General features: G+C 41.3%; 1 protein-coding gene across 1 annotated transcript in view; it reads right to left on the bottom strand.

Annotated features, from left to right (window-relative positions):
- LOC121276579 (band 4.1-like protein 4B) overlaps nucleotides 1-21,870 on the bottom strand; it is a 222,466-nt gene that overhangs the window by 17,859 nt on the left and 182,737 nt on the right. Inside the window, exons 7-13 of the mRNA XM_041185153.1 lie at nucleotides 15,624-15,744; nucleotides 11,281-11,368; nucleotides 11,089-11,177; nucleotides 10,928-10,997; nucleotides 8,811-8,980; nucleotides 8,612-8,721; nucleotides 5,747-5,777 (exon numbers count right to left, since the gene is read on the bottom strand). Of these exons, the coding sequence (XP_041041087.1) occupies nucleotides 5,747-5,777; nucleotides 8,612-8,721; nucleotides 8,811-8,980; nucleotides 10,928-10,997; nucleotides 11,089-11,177; nucleotides 11,281-11,368; nucleotides 15,624-15,744 (679 nt within the window). The remainder of the gene's footprint in view (nucleotides 1-5,746; nucleotides 5,778-8,611; nucleotides 8,722-8,810; nucleotides 8,981-10,927; nucleotides 10,998-11,088; nucleotides 11,178-11,280; nucleotides 11,369-15,623; nucleotides 15,745-21,870) is intronic.

Genomic DNA, 21,870 nt, shown 5'->3' with positions numbered 1-21,870 from the left:
TGACTTTCACATCTCTTGGAGCCACCTTACCATGCCCAATGGTTGGACCTAGATATGTATCTTGCACTTTTGCAAATTCACTTTTAGCCAAGTTCACCACCAAATTAGCTCCTTGTAATCGAGTAAATCATTTTTCCAGATGCTGTAAATGCTCCTCCCACATTTGACTGAAAACTATCAAGTTGTCAATATAAACAGCACAATTGCTCAGTCCTGCAATTATTTTGTTTGTCAGTCTTTGAAATGTTGCAGGTGCATTTTTCATACAAATGGCATGACTTTAAACAAGTACAGTCCATCTGGCATCACAAAAACCAATATCTCCTTTGCTCTCTCCGATAACGGTACTTGCTAATATCTTCTCAGCAAGTCAATCTTTGTGATAAATTTTGATTGTTCCACTTTCTCAGTGCAATCTTCTAACCATGATATAGGATATGAATCCACTTTTGTCACTGCATTCAGCTTTCAATAGTCCACATAGTCTTTATGTTCCATCTGGTTTCAGTAGCATCTTAATAGGCGAACTCCAGTTACTGCAACTAGACTCAATAATGTCATTTTGAAGCATGAATTCAATTTCTTTCTGTACTAGTGTTAACTTCACTGGATTTAATCTACAAGGATATTGCCTTATTGAAGATGAAACTTCTACACTCACATCATGTGTAGCTAAAATGTCCTGCCCAGTTTATTTCCACAAATAGCTTTGTGTGACTGCATAGTTTCTCCTAATCACTTTGACACTTGTTTAGAAGGTAACTCAATATTACATTTATTTTTTTCAAGTACCCCCCTCATTAACCAATTTGATTAGAGGTAAACCAATTTCAGAATCCTTCATTTCTACCACCCCTAATACCTCCTTTTGGTCCTTTTTCCTGTTAACGAGCAGCAACAACACTACGAGCTATGGCTCTCCTATCTTCCTTGACTTTCTTCACTTGCTGTGATATCTTTAAATGTTCCCTAGCTAACTCACATGCTCTGTCCAATCTTCCTCTGAAGTTTGATACATAATCCAGGAGAGTGATTTCCAAATTTTGACCCACCACTTTCTCATGAATCAATTTTAGTGGTCTCCTTACCTCATGATCATAAACTAATTCGAAAGGACTAAATTCAGTAGATGCATTAGGAGCATACCTAAAAACAAATAACAAGAATGGAATTCCCCTATCCTAATCCTGTGGATAGTCCTGACTATATGCTCTCATCATAATTTTTAATGCTTGATGCCATCTTTCCAAAGCCCCTTGTGATTCAGGATGATAAGCTGTTGACTTAAACTGTTTTATCCCCAAACTGTTCATTACTTCCTTAAACAGCTGTGACATGAAATTTGAACCCTGATCTGATTATATTTCTTTAGGTAAACCATATCTTGTAAAAAAATTTAGTCAACTCTTCCACAATCCTCTTTGTTTTAATATCTGTCAAAAGTATCACTTCAGGAAATCTTGTAGGCACATCCATTGTTGTCAGTAAATACTGATTTCTACTTTTAGTCTTAGGGTGGGGTCCTACACAATCAATCATGACCCTAGTAAAAGGTTCTTCAAATGCTTGAATTGAAATTAGAAGTGCCGGTTTAATCACTGCTTGTGGTTTCCCTATCACCTGACATGCATGACAAGTTCTACAGAATTCCACTACAATCCAGGCCAATAAAAATGTTTTTGTATTTTTGCCTGTATCTTTCTAATTCCTAAATGTGCCCCCATTTGAATTCCATGAGCTACTCTTAGGATCTCCTTTCTATATCCGAATGGTATAATAATCTGATGTGCTTCCCTCGAGCTTTCATCTGCTGAAGCTTGATACGGCTGCCACTTATTCATTAACACATTACCCTTAAGGTAATAACATTCTGGAATACATTCTGCCTCTGTTTCTGAGTAAGCTGTCTGATATAACCATTTTATTTGTGGATCATTTTTCTGTAACTCTACCAACTACCTTGACCTAAACACCTCTGCTGCATTATCTTCCCTTCTTTCTTCCTGAACAATCTTATCAAAGGCAGTGTCAGCTAATTGAATTTCTACACCTTCTCCCTGCCTTTTAACTTCCTCTCCTTCCTGTTTCAACCTATGAGCCTGTGATCTTGTTATCACACAATCTGGAAAGAATCCAGGATGCTCTTTCTGCAATACTTCTGTTAAAAACACCTCTACAGGCTTCTCAGCTACCATAGGCATCACCCACATCTGGGACCCAGCTATATCATTACCTAAAATAAATTAAATTCCTGCAATGGGTAATTTTTCCACTACTCCAACAACTGCCTCGCTTGTTTTCCACTTACTCTTTAATGTTACTTTCCATAATGGAATAGGTTTAGCATCTCCATGAACCACACTTAATATCACCTGTTCCAATACTATCACTATCCCACAACATTAAGGATTGACTAGCCACTATGTCTCTTAAAATTTTTATATCTTTACCTACTCCATCTTGTTCACATGGAAAGACTTCCCTTTCACATACAAAATCTTTGATAATTTCTGCAACCTGCTCCTCAGAACTCCCTTGGGTAAATTGTGAGCGCAATCCTACTTCTTTACTCATCACTGATTCTTCCTATTTTACCTGTACACAAACCACTGGCTTTTCCTGCGCATGAACCTCAGAACCCACAGTACTTTTACCTCTAGAACTTTTCTGCATCCCAAAAATTCCAACAGATTTTCTCTGTAATTTCCAACACACTGACTTCGTGTGCCCAACTTTATTACAGTGAAAACACCTCAATTTGAGTGTCGCCTCTACCCTCAGCACCCTTATAGTCTGAGAAAAAACTTGCTGGGAATTTCCATCTACACCTTCTCGTCACCTTCCCACTTTCTATCCTGCTCTGATTTAAAAGGGTGGTGAAAAAAACGTTTAGGTCTATGAACTAACTCATAATCATCAGCTATTTCTGCTGCTGGTCTTACCGTTTTAACACTCTGTTCCTCCACATGAGTTCTGACTACCGAAGGAATTGAATCTTTAAATTCTTCTAACAGAATTACTTCTCTTAGCGGTGCATATGTTGTCTCTATCTTTAATGCCCATATCCACTGGTCAAAATTACTTTGTTTTACTCTCTCAATTTCAATCTAAGTTTCTTATATTCCTAAATTTCTACCTGTAAGACTCAGGAACCAACTCATATGCACTCAAAGTAGCCTTTTTTATCACATCATAATCCAATGACATTTCTTCTGACAGTGAAGCATAAACCTCATGTGTTCTACCCTCTAACCTAGATTGTAACAACAATGTCCAGTTTTCTTGTGGCCATTTCATCTGTTAAGCTATCTTCTCAAATGAAATAAAGAATGCCTTCACATCTCTTTCTTCAAACTTCAGAAAAGCTTGCAGAAATTTAAACATCTTTCTCCGGGTTTTAGGTCAATGTTTTTTTCATCATCAGAACTTTTCTCAGCATATGATGTCTCTTTTTTAAAGTCCAACTTTTTAAGTCGGTACCCTCTGTCTCTTCCTTCCCTCTTTCCTTCATTGCTAATGTTTGCCTCTGGGGATCAAGTTTTTGCATTTCCATTTCTTTTTGAAATAACCTCTCTTTTCCCTTCCTTTAGCTTCTAGCCTTTTCAATTTCAATTCTTATTTCTTTTATCTCCAATTCAAGATGTTTCCGTTCCTCTGTTTTTCAAATTCAAGCCTCTTCAGTTCTAACTGAAGTCTCACTACCTCCAGCAGTGACTCACTAATGTCAGGTATCACTATCCAACTTTAGTGCTGTGCTATCACTTCAACTATGTCTGCTTTCTTTGCCCCTACCGGTAACCTCAACTGCAACTTATCCGCCAACTCTGTTAACTTCCCTTAGATACTTTGTGTAACCCGGAGCAGAATGTTTAGGTTGCCGTGCAGGCACTTTCAGCAGATCTGGGAGCAGCCAGAGAATGGACTTCCAACCCCAACTGCGGTTTCATGCCAGCCTGAAGCACGTGCTGGAATGTTCAACGTTGCCAGGGTGGCAGAAGGGCGGGCACTGACGTAAGTGCGGGTGCAGGCGAGCGCTGAATGAAAGCTCCCTGAAGGCAGAGAGCTGCCTCAGGAAGCTGGAGACTTTAAAACCAATAAATAAAGTTTTTAAAATCCGGAAAAAAATGTCCATGAATAACCATCAATCATCTGAACAAGTACATGATAAAAATTCTGTCCATACATTTTTATTTTTTTAAATTTAATAATGGAAACCTTATCCCATCCTTGGATGAGGTTTCATCAAAAATGCAAAGTCTGCCTGGCAGATTCGCCCGTCCGCCAATTGTAAGGTTGGACGAAACACGGAAAATTAGGAAAATAGGAACCTTAACAATTTTAGTTGCCTTCTTAATTGTTGACGGGCACACTTCTGACACTCATGCATGCTTGTCGACTGAAGTATCGCGTGAGCACGGTAATGTTGGGATGATCACCCAATGTCATCACACGCGATTTCGTGTCCAATTGGGCCGGGTGTGCGCCTGCATGGCAACCTAAGAATTGTGCCCCCAATCAGAGTTATATCTCCTACTTCCAAAAAAGTTTTAGCCATGGATACAGCCATTTTTGCAGTCTCATCACTTTAAAAATCCCACACACCAATTCCTGAATTCAAAGTGCTTCTCGTACTTATACCCTTTAGATTCACCAACTTCAAACTAATCAAGGAATTTCAAATATCCTGCAAAGAGGCCCAATTTATTATGGCGCAGAAGATGATGCATGCCAGGTGGATCCAGTCCACGAGGCAAACTTGATCACATGGTCACAATGGTTTTGAAATTTGCATTTAATTCAAGATGAGTGCCCTGAATTCACTGGTAATACTCCAACCCAGACATCAGAAATATTTTAGAAAACTAAATTAAATATTTATTAACGAAAGCAAAGAATTCAAGCGCATACAAAGGCCTATAAATTACTGCTATAATAACTCCTAAAACCCCTAATTAATATGGCTCCCAGTTACACCCCCATAAAGGCAACGGTTAAAAAGAAAGATTTAAAGAGATCCAGGCAAGTCAACACAAAAGCAGCTTAATGCACAAATACAGGAGGCTTTTCACATTTCTGATAGATCTTACAAGGTCTTCCAACACACATCCCTTTATACATGTTTCTCCCTTTTAATGTAAATTCGATTGTTCCCATTTGTCTTTGGAACTTTACTTTTCTCATAATATAAATCAATGCATGGTGCTAATGTTATCAGTAACCTTTGGGAAAAATAAACACACTGTTTGGCCAAGCTTCTCTGGACAGGTGTTACATCCTACCATCTCTTTGAAATTCAAACTACCCTGATTTATCTAAAAATGCAAATTCTCTTCACCTTACATTCCAAAACTTCAGCCATGTTCATGTATTTAGCATTTCAAACCTAACTTCTTTTGATCAGTCAAAGCCTCCAGACCAGCTGACTCCAACTCAATTAAATATATCTCTCTCACACACACACACACACACACTATCCAAACCCTACTATTAACCTACTTTTACAATAAATCACAATAATGTTATGAGAATTATTATACCTTTGTGACAAAATGTTTTCATTTATGCCAACAATTGACAATTATGAATGTTAAACTTTGTTTGCTTTATGTCTACCCAACAATAAAATTGATCTAAACTCTTTGCAAATTGTAAATCGTTACAGCAGAAATGATCTGTCAAGTGTTAACAGCTTCTGGCAAAGTTTCATGCTATCTAATACCTATAGCAAAAGAGAAGTAATTCAAACCTGGCATGTCCATATTTCACTACGTTTGAACCTGTAAGAAATGAGAAATTATTGCATATTAGTGGGCTTCTCTTCTCCTTCCCCCAACACACATACATGTTAATTGTATTCCTGAAATTATGATGACTGAATAAGTCAAACTCAAGTTTGTTTCCTATTTCTCCAGACTGCACTTACATTTAATTGTTTTAATTTATTGACTCAAAACATACTTCATAAAGAAGTTTAACTTGAAGTAAAGTATGTACTGAAAACAAGCAATGTTCCTGCAGTGAAAACCTGTCTTATTGACATTTTTCTAAGTATATAAAGAAGGTCTTGGATGCTTTCCCTTCACCCCGAAAGAATACTTCTAAAAAAAATTACATATATCATTACATTCCCAGCAGCATCAGCAAAATCTTATGAAAATGATGATATTTGTCATGGTTCCCAAGTTTAGAAAATATTAGAACATTAAAAATCTGCTAAATGTGAAAGATTGGGCATCAGCAGATTAGATTCTGGCTTTTTATATTTGTTTGTGGGATGCTGGCATTGCTGGCCAGCATTTATTGCCCATCCCTAATTGCCCTTGTTCAGAGGGCATTTAAGAGTCAACCACATTGCTATGGGCCTGGAGTCACATGGCCAGGTAAGGTAAGGATGGCAGATTTCCTTCCCTGAAAAGCATTAGTGAACCAGATGGGCTTTTCTCACAATTGGCATTGGTTTCATGGTCATCATCAGACTTTTAATTCCAGATTTTTATTGAATTCAAGTTTCACCATCTGCTGTAGTGGGATTCAAACCCAGTCCCCAGAGCATTACCCTGGGTCTCTGAAATATTAGTCCAGTGACAATACCACCAAGCCACCACCTCCCCTTTTAACCTACTTCCTAAATTTGATCTCAGAAACCTGATGGGATGTAAGTCTTTCCATCCAAGATTCCTTTGATGATTTAGTGGGCGGAATCGTCCCATATTTACACAGTGATGTTTTACCAGCCGGCTGCAATAGCGGTTTTAAGCACCGTATTGTTCTCTTCCTGCCTCATTATTTATGCAGTCATGGGAAACACAGTTTCACTGGCAGGCTTCCTTTGCTTCGCTCGTCATGTTGTTACTTCACTGCTTCCTCAAGCCGGACACCATATTTGAACTGTAGCCATGCACACAGCTCTCAACACTTGCAGCCCATGACTGCTGCACAGAAGACATGGCCCCGAAAGTGAAGAAGACTGCAGACCCCAATTTTCTGATGTGCTCATGGAATGCCACTTGGACACTGTGGAAGGCCGCCACAATGTTATCTACCCCCACTCTGGTTGGAGCAGGCCCATCAGTGTGCCACCCTGGCTTGGGAGGCAGTGGCAGTCAGTGCCAACGCTGCACAGAAGAAGTTTGCCATCCAGTGCAGAAAGAGGATGAATGATATTATCCGTGCTGCCAGGATAAGGCAACAATCTCATCACTCAAAACTCACACTCTCACAAGCCCATCATACATTCACTGGCATCTCACTCATTGCCAGTTCAAGGGACATCACCACTCACTCATGCATCCTCATCTCCATCTATCCTCATCTCTTCTGGAGATTGCATCCTCAGCCCGCACCATCTTGAGGCCACTTGCAAAGATCAATATGTGTCCTCACACACACCTTAGGATACCCGCCTTCCCCAGTACAGCCCTTGCCCTGCAGTCCCTTCCCTTGCTTGAGGCCACTTCCCCCCTTCCCTAAGCAAGCCATAGCCCTGCAGCCTTTGAAAAACCACCACTGCCTTACGGCTGGTCTTGTAAGTAGGGACCGGCCTGTGAGCCCCGCTAAAGTGATGTGGTGCTGCCTGTGAAGCCTGGTGCTGAAGGCCACAAGTGCTGCCCAAAGCAAGGTAGGCAAACAAATCCTGAAGTCCTGAGTGATGTGCAGCTCGCTAGGTGCATGTTGCTTATGTACAGCTATAAAACGTGTTGGCATGATGCCGGATGATTCCGGCGAGCAGAACTTATAATGAGATGCTAAAGTATTAAAACAACGTTCCCAATGTGCGGTGGTGGGAAACGGGGCCCGCCATTGACGGGAGGAGTGGACGATCGCAAACTGGTTTCATGGTGGCGTGAAACCGATTTTTGGCCTTCTTGTCATATTGTCGCCCTGCCCCTGCCTGCCATGATGCCAACGGGACTGGAAAACTCTAGCCAGTGTGTTTATTCATCAAGGGGCTATAATTTATAATCCAAATTTAATCCACAATCTGCGTTGAGTAGGATACTTATAATTGACTAATGAGCCAGAGACAATGGTGAAGAAACTTGTTCACAAGTGCCACTTCGAATGGCACTGTGCACACTTACACTGATTGCTTGGGGATTGGCAGCACCAGAGGTTGCTACCTGCAAGGTACCTCTACTGATATAATTGAAGAAACTCACTTGAGTCAAGCAGGTAGTGGCCAGTGGTACTGCTGCCTCAGAGGAACTAATGTAAGTCTGCCTCGTGCCATTTGAATAAATTTCTCCCCCAAAACATTTAGGTGAGGAAGTCATGAAGGAAAACTGGTGTGGGAAAAGGATAGCCTTTCCCTTCTGTTTATAAGTGGGCATTGACTCACAGGGTGTAGCTCTTCCAAATTTGACATTAATTGCAAATTTTAAGCCCTAACCTGCAAGAAATAGGAAATTGGAAGTCAACACAATGGTGCAGTGTGGATTCTCACAGGGGTCAAGCTGGAGTACATTCTGGAGAAGTAGTAGCTTTATATGGTGTATATCCATGTGATACCTAATCTACAAATGTCCATTGCTGACAGTGGTGTATTGTTAACACGCATCACCTTGTTTAAAATAATAATCAAAGTGTTTTTAAAAATCCATAACACAAATACCTTTAATTGTGGAATGTCGTCGTGAGGGATAGCGTTTGCTTGGGCGCCTTTCAAATGTACTTGTCCGGCGCAGTCTACTTTTGTGTGTTGCTTCATATTCAGTTCGACCACTGGAATAAATATTGGCTTGCTGTTACATAAATAGTATTTAAACAGGTAGAAATAAGCAAAATACAAAGTTAAATTGTAAAAGTGATACCTGAATCTAAATCGAGATCCCAGACGCATGAAATCTGATCGTCCCTCTTTATTTTGGGTAGGAGCTCGTAGTCTGAAAAATGCATGATTCTCCACAGCACATCTCCACAAGTGTTTACATGCTTTGGAATTATCTAACCGGAAAACAAATGTATGCTCCTGTTCTCTACCCTTTTATCGAGGTGGAAAAGTTAAGAGACACATTTTAAGAAAAGGTAATTTTTATGGAACACTATGCCTCTAATAAATAAACATCGGCCCAACTTTTGCTGTAGAAATAACAATGAGGCTAACAGTGCTCACTGTTAGTGACTTGGATAGTAACTTCCACAACATGCACAATTAAATACAGAAATCAAAATTTGCTGTCCAAGTTGTTCTGCTCCTTCAGGAGCTTCACTCCAGAAGTATCTTTTTCAAGAAAATCACTGAATGAAATACATACCATGCATCAGGCTGTTCTACTTACCTACTGGATACCGACTAAACATGTTAGAAGATATTAAGGCTGATCTATTCAAATGTAAGTGATATTTTTCATGGCATGATAAGTCTCACTTCAAGCCAAACAGCATCTCTGAACAAGTGTGGGGAGTCATCCTTCAGATTGTAATTATTGTTGGAGATTTAAAAAAATTAAAATAAAATGTTTTGTATTGCCTTTTTAAATTTCTCTCTCTTAATCTCATCTTCTTTTCCCTCTCTTTATTTTGTTTTCTGAACATGATTTGGAATTGAATTAACAATTTTAACGTGTATGTCCTGGTTCAGGCTTTGTATGTCTCAGTAAGGATTCTTCAATCTAATTGTTAAGGAGATATACAGTTTCTTGCACTGTTTTCTAATTACTGCAACTTCTAGTGCAAAAGCCTGCCTAGAAGGTCTGTGTACAAGTGTATGTACAAACAACTATGAACAGCTAGCACTGTTTGTTTGTCACTGACTACAAAATCTGAGCCATTAAAGCTAACAGATCCTTCTAAATATTACTTCGTGGTTTGACTTTGAAACTTACAAGCCAACAACTACACTTCCAGTGACTGAAGTATGAGGGTATTTTCTGCCTATAGATAAATCAGCATCACATTCACTTCAGCATGCACTCTTGACAAATCAGTTGAGGAATAGCACCAAACAACCTTGCAAGGTGTCATGTTTTATGATTTGAGATTATTTCTCCACACAGCAGATTTTGTTTTTTGAAAGCAACGTACATTCTCAAATTTAAAAAAAACGTACTTGTAGGGAAGGTTGGTTGGCTTCATCGTAAGACTAAACATTAGCTTCTCTGGGCATTCGAAAAATACCTCACACTCAATATATGCAAAAGCCCTTTAATATCTGTCTGCTTGTGAAAGGATACAAGTTAGGGGCTGGGGCACACACCAATAAACAAGCGGTCTTTTGTTTAAAATGGAAAGGCTACAAATGTAGTCAGGCAGTAGAAGGAGGGTGGATTTCAGGAATAAGGAGTTAGAAAATTAACTTTACTTCAAGCAAAATGAAGTGCAGTGGTATAGCTTATCTAGATTATTATACAAACGACACTGATGAAAATAAGTGATCTGGTCATAACTGCTATTATGTATGTTCACTTGATAGGAATAAAGCAGTTTATACCCAAAGTTTGTTTCACCAAATGTTCACTTAGTTCACCTAGAGAGAGAAAAAAGAAATACATGTGCAGAAAATACGAGTATCCAGCCCAAATCACAAGGGGATGCTTTCATTACATGCCTGGATTATGCTATTATGCAAGGAAGCATGGGCAGTGAATTAATCTCTATAAAAGTAGACCCTCAGACTGGCAACACTGAACCCAAGAAGGTGCAATATGTAACGCGCTAAAAATAAGCTTCAAAAATAGATCTGAAGATATTGAATTTAATAAAAAAACTAAATGAAATTTACTTCTAATTGAAAAGCAACTTTATGTGGTAGCCTGTGGACACTGAGAAATGAATTTAAATCTTGAAAACTGTTGTACATTATCAGAAAAAGTAATCTGGACTGGATTCAACAAAGTCAGATACAGGATCTAACACAGTGATCTTCTTATGTAGCGCTCCAATCAGATTCTCTGCATCTGCCTTGAACTCCATCAGATGTGCTACTCACCTGTTCATCATCCTCCACAACAACAAGTGTTAGTTTGTTTTTTTTGAAGTCCAACTGGGTAATTTTGGGCCTGTATGATATAAAGAATGTGTTCAGAGAACTTGAACAATTTCTTAGCATGATTTCGAATAGGAAAATATAAAAGAAAAAAAGTCCTTTACCAAAAGAACAGGCCTATTTTGTTTGATCCTTCAAAGATCAATATGCCAGTTGGTGTCAAGCCAAGGGAATATTCATAGCCATCTCTTCCCTAGGAGAGAGGGAACATTACAGAAGAGAGTTATGTATTAGATAGTCCATAAATATATATATATATATATATGTATATATATTTAAAGGACTTCTAAGATTACCTTGACAGTGTGCATGTCCACACCATACATTTCTAGCCATTTAGCTTTGTTTAAATAACATAATTCTGCCTGTGCTGGGCTTTTCCCCCTATGAAAATAAGAAAATGAAATCAGTAATAGTGCCATGTTTGACCAGAGCTTCAATTACAATACCACAATCATCGCTCATGTCATAACTGATATTGGTTAACTTTATAAAAACAAAAAAACTGCGGATGCTGGAAATCCAAAACAAAAACAGAATTACCTGGAAAAACTCAGCAGGTCTGGCAGCATCGGCGGAGAAGAAAAGAGTTGACGTTTCGAGTCCTCATGACCCTTCGAACTCAAGTTCTGTCGAAGGGTCATGAGGACTCGAAACGTCAACTCTTTTCTTCTCCGCCGATGCTGCCAGACCTGCTGAGTTTTTCTTGGTTAACTTTATGACTGTTTACTTTCTCTGACACATACAAATTCCTCATGAGCCACTACATAAAATGCTAACCAAAACTGATTATCTTTCATCACTTTTCAACAGGCCCCAATGTCATATTCAACTGCAAACACCCCCATTTGCTCTATGGAAACACAAGGAATATTTCAGGTTCAGAACATTTCAATTAATACCCCATCATCTGATCACCAGCACCATGTATTTGCCCTGGCTTGGAACTAGTTATCGCACACTGTTATTTAATATTGCTATTGGCTCAGTCCTAGAAATATCCAGCTGGTACTGATAATAGGTGTCAAGTTTTCAGCCCAAAATGACCCATCCTCTGAGGAAGATGGTAACAAGGGCCACAAGAAGACACAACAGTGGATTTTGAGACAGCTTTCTTACGGCATGGTACCTGAAAGAGGAGGAGGAGCATTACAACAACTTTAAAATATAGTTCATCACATGAGAATGTCGTTATATCTATTGACAGGAAGAGTTTATGTTTCATTACAACAGTAACAGCAGCTTGTATTTATATAATGCCTTTCAAGTAGTAAAACATCCCAAGGTGATTCAACAGTAGTGTTATCTAACAACATCTGACATCAAGCCATAAAAGGAGCTAATAAGGCAAATGACCAAAAATTTGGTTGAAGAGATTTCAAGAAGTGACGAAAGGAGGAAAGAGAGAAAGAGAGACAGTGAGGTTTAGGGAAGGGATTCCAGTGGTTAAGGCCTTGGCAACTAAAGGCATAACCACCAATGATGGTGTGAGTAAAATTGGAATGCTTAAGAGGTCAGAATTGGAGGAGCATAGATATCTTGGAGAATTACAAGAAAGGAGGAGATTACAGAGATAGGGAGGGGCAAGGTCATGGAGCAATTTTAAAATAAAGATGAGAGCTTTAAAATTGAGGCATGGCTTTACTGGAAGCCAGTGTAGCTCAGTGGGCACAGGTGATGGATGAACAGGGCTTAGGCTATTGGAAAGAAAAATATTGATTTAAAATATCCAATTAATTAAATATAAAGGTGAGTGAACAGGTACCCTATTTTGCAGATGAATATAATGCATATTTGTAACTTTGTAACCATACATTTTTGTTGAAAATAGGTTTGGGATATTAATTTGGAAGCTACCTACATCTCATCAGCAGTGCAGTCATTCCACAAACTAGTGTGCTCAAGTGCTATTTAAAGTTACAACTTAAATAATAAAAATTAGAAATCAACTTTCTGCAGTCCTAAGAAAAAAAAATTCCATTAATCACAGCAAGACAATTATTTTGTGTCTGCTCTGATGACAGGTTATTGATGTAAAACATCAATTTCTCTCCACAGATGCTGCCTGACCTGCTGAGTGTTTCTAGAATTTTCTGTTTTTATATCATTTTATGCACATTGACTTTATAAAAAGCACTATGACCTGTAAAATATTAATATGAGAGTAAACTGAAGTTAAACAGACTTGTTTGGAAGAGATATACAAGGCATACAAGGGACTCATCACATGAAATTGCCGGACTACAACACAATGATTGCAACTGCATAATTTTAATCTGGTAAATTAGGTGTAGGCTTGGTCGAGCCAATGGCAAACTGTTTATCCAGTTATTATATTGGAACACTGCAATATTCTATATTGCATGGAAGGTTTCATGTCGCAGTTCTATCTGCATTGAGTCCTTTATTCTCGAAGTTTAAGATTCCTGATACTGATGGTATTTCTCAAATTGTTTCCAAAACGCAAGAGTCTGAATTATTCCTGGCCTATTTCTTCTCAACCCACCATTTGTCATCTTAGAAATTTAGTCATGTTCATCCTGTCCAATAAAAAACCCGTTCTCTTACCCCTTCAAATTACTGTCTTGTTGCTTTGACTTTCTAAATTTATTGAAGTGCTATTCTTGCACTATCTATGCTGAAAATTCTGCCCTAATCCATAATTATCAGCATAGTTTTCAGCTTGACCACGCCAGATGTGATCTCGCTGTCTCTACTACGCACCTCTGGAACGACTGAACACTGTGGGTGACTCATCTGCATTGCTTTGGATATCTTTCTTTATACAAAGTTTAGCTTCATGCACTTCCAAACAAATTACTATCTTATGGCCTCTCCCCATATGTTCATAGTTAAGCTAGTTTTCTCACAATTGCTCTGTGGTTCCCATGTCGTCTGATTTTCTCCATCAACACAGGCATTCCCCTGGGCTCTGTTCACCCTCTAAATCTGTTTTTTGCTCTTATAAATAAAGTTCTTCCAATATCCTCAAACCATTTTTACACTTTTATTGATGATTTCACCCTATATTCATCATTTCACAAAGCACTCCCTGAAAGCACACAACCTCCATTTATCTCCCAGTCAACAGTTGAACCACTGCATATTGATCTTAACCACATCGAAGGAGGTAGGGAGAAAACCGCACTATCAATAACCATAAGGTAAAATATTTAAGTCTTGAAATGGGAATTCTGGCAAGGAGACTGGGTGTGGCAATTCAAGAAAGAGGAAAAAGGATAAGCCAAGAAATTATAGACCTTAGATATTTATAAGCACCTAGCGACTATACAGGATGACGTTAGTGCAAAATTATAATGGCAAGCACTCCAGAGCAGTACTAAGAAGTGTTGCTCTGTCAAAGGTGCCATCTTTCAAATGAGACATTAACCAATTATCTGCCTTCCTATTCAGATCAATGTAAAAGATCCCATGGCATTATTTTGAAGAATAAGGGTGTACTGGCTAATGTTTATCCCTCAACTAGCATCACAAAAACAGATAATCTTGTTATTATTACATGTGGGACCACCCTTTGCACAAATTGGCCTCCGTGTTTTTTTACATTGCAACTTCAAGGGCAGAATTTTACGAGTCGGCGAGCGGGGGCAGGGCCCGCTTGCCGACGTGTAAAATGACGATTTAAATTTTCAGGCAGGCGGGAGCATAGTAAAATCAGCTGCGCACCCGCTGACCTGTCAATGGCCAATTGAGTCCATTGACAGGGTCAATTAAGTAATTAAAGGACCTGCCGGTCCAACCTTAAGGTTGGCAGGCAGGCCAGGAGCCCTGGAAGGAACTAGAAAATACATGAAAGCTCATCCATGGGCAGGATGAGGTTTCATGTAGGCTTTAAAAAATTTTAATAAAGATTTTGTATAAATTATGGACATGTCCCAACTCATGTGACATTGTACCATGAGGGGACATGTTAAGGAAATTTTATTTTTCTATTTTTATCTTTTTTACATGTACAGCATTTAGCCTCAGGGAGATGAGTGCGCTCTTTCGTGCGCATGCGTGAAAGAATGCCCTCTTGATTTTGGGATTCCGCTCTCCCCGCCCGCACAGGGAGCGCTTAGTGCTTCTGTGCGGACATCACACTGGGCAGGCCTTAATTGGCCTACCCACATAAAATGGCACCGTGCCTCCGATCGGGGGTGCTGATTGGAAGCGCGCCCGTATATGCCCACCCATCAACTTCCCCCCAACAGGGGGGAAAATTCAGTCCCAAGAGTGTTTCATTGACTGTAATGCAATTTAGGGCAATTTGGTCAGGAGAAGTGCTAGATAAATGTCAGACTTTCTTTAAATCAGCATGGACCTGTAAAGAGTAAGTCATGTTTCACTGATTTAATTCATTTTTCTTTTGAAGAGACTTTTGTACAGTTATAGGAAATGTGGTGGATGTTGTATATCTGGATTTTCAAAAGGCTTGTCAAAGGTGCCACATAAGGGACGTTACAAACTCAAGGACATGATATTTCAAGCAATGCAACTTTGTACTCCCACAGTACAGCTACTACAAGTAGTAAGTTTTATTGTCTACAAGCTATCACAAAACTATAGAAAAATAGGCATTTTAAGTTGTGAAAGAAAGTCTCCTAAAAGCTCAATTTAGTTATTTCAGGTTTTTTACCTGCAATCCTTCCACCGTGCAAAAATATCTATCTCCATATCCTCAGTTTGATTGGGATTAAATAGGAATTCTGACACCAGTTCTGGAGAATGTTCAAGAGGTTCACAGTCTCCCAGCTCCGCTAAAGAAAAATAAACTTTATTTAAAATTGCCGGAAATATAAGTTAAAGCTAGACAATTTTAATTGCAGAAAAAGATTGAACAAAGCTCTAGCATTGATGGATCTAAAGACATGATAAGATGGAACAGACTTCAGTGATCACAAAGCAAGATTGTATTTATTACGCATCAATTTTCTAAGCAGAAAAATATGGACTGTGCACTGGCTAAAATGAATGATCGCTGGGCCTGAATCTTCTGGTCGGCGTGCGGGGGTGGACCCTGCTCACTGACGCATAAAGTGATGCCCCGATGTCACCGTGCATCATTCCGATTTTCAGTTTGGCGGGCGCACACCGGAGTCGGCTGCTCACCCACCGAACTGTCAAAGGCCTGTTAAGGACATTTAACAACTAATTGAGCTGATTGATTATCTGGGCTGCCCGTTCAACTTTAAGGTTGGCGGACAGGCGAAGAGCCCAGGTGGCCATTGCATTTTTCATGAAGCCTCATCCACAGGCGGGATGAGGTTTCATGGAGGGTTTATAACTATAATAAAAAAATTTTAATAAAATTCAGCGACATGTCCCAGCTCATGTGACACTGTCACATGAGGGGACATGTCCTAATAATTTTTAAAAATCTTTTTTTCAGTTTTTCACAATCACATTAATCTGCCCAAGGCAGCTCCATGCCTCAGGGAGATTTCTGCACTCTTTCACGCGCATGCACAAAAGAGCGCAGGCCCCAACTCTACCTCCTCCCACCGCCTGCACAGGGAGTGCTGAATGCTTCCAGGTCCATGAAGTTAGTCCTGCTCTTCCAAATTAAATATGACATTGACACCTGAATACAATAAGACAAATACTGTTTTAAGAAATGTTTTCCAATTTTAACTCAGAATTCAAATGGTGAGGAGTCAACTAATTTAATGGCTAATGACTTTTCTTTAATCTAGATATTACTGGATTGATGAGGAGCATTTCAAAAGTAGGGTTGCTTTAAGCTTCTATCAATGGATTTAGGAAATACTGTTCTGTCAGTACCAAGCCGAGATGAAAGTTATTCATTTTCTGTATTTTTAACCAGTTAGTAGGGTATAGGCTAGAGCTCTCATTATGTGATTTTGTCCTGCTTTTTCAAGGTAGAATACTATTCCCATGCAATAGTAAAAAAGCTTGGGGCTTGTAGCAAAATTATTTTGCTAGTGGGTCTCCAACGGCAATGTTCACATTAAGTTGGACAATAGGTTTATCTCTTACTTGTATATTGTGTTTGTGAATCTACCCATTTCTTTTTCTGCTTCTCTTTTTGTTTTTGTTTCTTTTCACATAGGGGATGGCTGATGGATTAATTGTTCATCACATGGTATAATGGAGAAAGGGAATCATTGTATTTGGAGGCTGACTATTTCTGTGCCAGATCCATAGAAAAGGTGGGTTATAGTACTCAATGATTCATTTCACATCATCTTCCCCTCAAGATACTCATTTGATGTTGTATCCTTTGCCTCCCCTACTGTTTCTCCTTCATTAATACAGGTTAACGACATCATGCCCACATTCAAATGTTGTTTGTATATGTCCTGCAGTCTTCAATAGTTTATAATACAGTATAAGGACAGTGCTTTTATCTTTCTCTTTCACACATTCTCTTCCTGTCCACTGAAGTCTCTCATTTGTGATATTGTAGTCTCACTTAACTTGATGTTTCTGTCTTTGTCCAGATATTTGTCTCTTCCCCATGCCTCTCTGTCTTCCCTTGTATGGCCCAGGCTAATGCTCTGCGCACACAGGTACAAAGCCCACCACGACTGCTGGTGGAATTTAAATTCAATTGGTTAATAAAAAAAACTGGAATTCAAAAATGCTACCCCCAGTAATGGTGCCATGAAACCATCAACAATTGTCATAAAAACCCAGCCGGTTCACTAATGTCCTTAAGGGAAGGAAATCTGCTGTCCTTGCCTGGTCTGGCCTTTATGTGACTACAGGCCTACAGCAATGTAGTTGACTCTCGAATGCCCTCAGAAATGGCCCAGCTAGCCACTCAATGGTATCAAACTGCTACGAAGCCAAAAAGGAATGCAACAGAATGGACCATCCGGCATTGACCCAGACACTGAAAATGGTAACGGCACACCCAGCCCTGTTCACCTGCAAAGTCCTCCCTACTAACATCTGGGGCCTTGTGACCAAAACTGGTGAAATGTCCCACAGACTAGTCAAGCAACAACCTGACATGGTCATACTAACTAAATCATACCCTACAATGCCCCAGACACTACCATCACCATCCCTGGGTATGTCCTGTGTCACCGGCAGGGCAGACCCACCAGGGGTGGCAGCACAGTGATATACAGTCAGGAGGGAATTGCCCTGGGAGTCCTTAACATTGGCTCTGGGCCCCTTGAAGTCTCACGGCATCAGGTCAAATATGAGCAAGGAAACCCATCACCTATAGTCACCCTCCCTCATCAGACGAATCAGTGCTCATCCACGTTGAGCGCTAATTGGAAGAGGCACTGAGGGTGACAAGGGCACAGAATGGACTCTGGGTGGGGGACTTCAATGTCCATCATCAAGACTGGCTCTTGATAGTATTACTACTGACTGAGCTGGCCTGCAGCAGGTGATGTGGAAACCAGCAAGAGGAAAAACCTACTTGGCCTCGCCCTCACCAATCTATCTGTCGAAGGTGCATCTGTCCATGGCAGTGTTGGTCAGAGTGACCACCGCAGCCTTTGTGGAGACCAAAGTCCTGCCTTCACATTTTGTATGGCACTACCACCATGCCAAATGGGATAGATTTTGAACAGATCTAGCAACACAAAACTGGGCATACATGAGGCACTGTGAACCATCGTTAGCAGCAGAATTGTATTCAACCATAATCTGTAACCCCCAGGGTCAGGCATACTGCCCACTCTACCATTACCATCAAACCAGGGAATCAACCCTGGTTCAATGAAGTGCAGGATGGCATGCCATGAGCAGTACCAGGCATACCTAAAAATGTGGTATCAACCTCGTGAAACATCACAGGACTACTTGTGTGCCAAACAGCAGAAGCAGCATGAGAAAGACAGATCTAAGTGATCCCACAACAAATGGATCAGGTCTAATCTCTGCAGTCCTACCGCATCAAATCTTGAAAGGGGGTGGAGAATTAAATAACTAACTGGAGGAGGAGGTGCCACAAATATCCCCGTCCGCAATGATGGGAGAACCCAGCACATCAGTGCAAAAGACAAGACTAAAGCATTTGCAATCACCTTCAGCCAGAAGTGGTGAATGAATGATCCATCTCAATCTCCTCAGTCCCCAGCATCACAGATGCCAACCCTCAGCCAAATTAATTCAGTCCACTTGACGTCAAGAAACAGCTGAAGGCACTGGATACTGCAAAGGCTATGGGCCCTGACAATATAGTATTCATAGAAATAGTGTTGAAGACTTACAGTCATAGAGTAACACAGTACAGAAACAGGCCTTTCGGCCCATCGTGTCCATGCCAGCGATCAAATACCTATCTATTCCAACAACTCATCGACACCAACACCCATCCAGGACTCTCCACCCCTGCCTGTCCCTCCGTCCCCACCCCATCTTCCAATCCCAGCCCTGGCCTTGTATTCACTATACCCCCGACCTTCTCCTCTCCGACACTGAATGTTCAGTGCTCAGCAAAGGACTTAGTTTCATATCCTTACGCCCTCATCTCAATGAATTTCGGGCTCGGCACGATGCTGAACTCTTCTTCCGTCGTCTTCGTCTCCGTTCTCACTTCTTTGGGCAGGAGTCCTCTCCTCGTTCAACGGATCCTTTCACCCACCTCCAGTATTCTCCCTCCACCTGGACCCCCCCCCTTTGGATTCTTACCTTCTCTTGATCTTTTCATTGAGAACTGTCGGCGTGACATTAGTCGTCTCAATTTCTCTGCTCCTCTCACCCATTCTAATCTGTCTCTCTCTCTCAACTTACTGCACTCCGTTCCCTCAGGTCCAACCCCAACATTGTCATCAAACCCGCTGACAAGGGTGGTGCTGTTGTTGTCTGGTGCACTGACCTCTACCTTGCGGAGGCTGAGCGTCAACTCGCAGACACTTCCTCCTACCTCTCCCTGGACCATGACCACACCACTGAACATCAAGCCACTGTTTCCAGGACTGTCACTGACCTCATCTCCTCTGGAGATCTTCCTCCCACAGCTTCCAACCTGATAGTCACCCAACCTCGGACAGCCCACTTCTACCTCCTACCCAAAATTCACAAACAAAACTGTCCCGGTAGACCGATCGTGTCAGCCTGTTCCTGCCCCACAGAACTCATTTCTCGTTATCTTGACTCCCTTCTCTCTCCCCCTTGTCCAGTCCCTTCCCACCTACATCTGTGATTCCTCTGATACCTTACGTCACATCAACAATTTCCAGTTCCCTGGCCCCAACCGCTTCCTCTTCACCATGGATGTCCAATCCATCTACACCTCCATCCCCCACCAGGATGGTCTGAGGGCCCTTAGCTTCTTCCTCGAACAGAGGCCCGAACAATCCCCATCCACCACTACTCTCCTCCGTCTGGCTGAACTTGTTCTCACACTGAACAATTTCTCCTTCAACTCCTCTCACTTCCTCCAAATAAAAGGTGTGGCTATGGGTACCCGCATGGGCCCCAGCTATGCCTGTCTCTTTATGGGGTATGTGGAACATTCCTTGTTCCAGTCCTACTCCGGCCCCCTCCCACAACTCTTTCTCCGGTACATCAATGATTACTTCAATGTTGCTTCATGCTCTCGTCGGGACTTGGAAAAATTTATTATTTTTGCTTCCAATCTCCACCCTTCCATCATTTTCACATGGTCCATCTCTGACACTTCCCCTCCCTTCCTTGACCTCTCTGTCTCAATTTCTGGTGATAGACTGTCCACCAATATCCATTACAAGCCTACTGACTCCCACAGCTACCTCGACTACAGCTCCTCACACCCCGCTTCCTGTAAGGACTCCATCCCATTCTCTCAGGTCCTTCACCTCCGTCGCATCTGTTCCGATGATGCTACCTTCAAAAACAGTTCCTCTGACATGACCTCCTTCTTCATTAACCGAGGTTTTCCACCCACGATCGTTGACAAGGCCCTCAACCGTGTCCGGCCCATCTCCCGTGCATCCGCCCTCACGCCTTCTCCTCCCTCCCAGAAACATGATAGCGTCCCCCTTGTCCTCACTTATCACCCCACCAGCCTCCGCATTCAAAGGATCATCCTCCGCCATTTCCGCCAACTCCAGCATGATGCCACCACCAAACACATCTTCCCTTCAGCCCCCCGGCGGCATTCCGTACGGATTGTTCCCTCCGGGACACCCTGGTCCATTCCTCCATCACCCCCTACTCCTCAACCCCTGCCTATGGCACCACCCCATGTCCACGCAAAAGATGCAACACCTGCCCCTTCACTTCCTCTCTCCTCACCATCCAAGGGCCCAAACACTCCTTTCAAGTGAAGCAGCATTTCACTTGCATTTCCCCCAACTTAGTCTACTGCATTCGTTGCTCCCAATGTGGTCTCCTCTACATTGGAGAGACCAAACGTAAACTGGGCGACCGCTTTGCAGAACACCTGCGGTCTGTCTGCGAGCAAGACCCAAACCTCCCTATCGCTTGCCATTTTAACACTCCACCCTGCTCTCTTGCCCACTTGTCTGTCCTTGACTTGCTGCATTGTTCCAGTGAAGCCTAACGCAAACTGGAGGAACAGTACCTCATCTTCTGACTAGGCACCTTATAGCCTTCCGGACTGAATATTGAGTTCAACAACTTTAGATCTTGAATCCCTTCTCCATCCCCACCCCCTTTCCATTTCTTCCCCCTTCCTTTTGATTTTTCCAATAATTTATTTGGATTTTTCTTTTCCCACCTATTTTCATTATTTTTAAATCTTGTATGCCCTGCTAGTCTTTCCACCCCACCCCCACTAGAGCTGTACCTTGAGTGCCCTGCCATCCATTCTTAATTAGCACATTCGTTTAGATAATATCACCACCTCCAACACCTCTTTGTTCCTTTGTCTGTGGCATCTTTTGATTATCTGCCCCTATCACTGCTTGCTTGTCCCTACAACCACACCACCACCCCCCCACATCTCTCCCCCC

This window comes from Carcharodon carcharias, chromosome 3, assembly GCF_017639515.1.
Source record: "Carcharodon carcharias isolate sCarCar2 chromosome 3, sCarCar2.pri, whole genome shotgun sequence".
NCBI classification, from domain to species: Eukaryota; Metazoa; Chordata; class Chondrichthyes; order Lamniformes; family Lamnidae; genus Carcharodon; species Carcharodon carcharias.
Note: the sequence above shows the minus strand (reverse complement) of the source record. Positions and strands in the feature narration are given on the sequence as shown.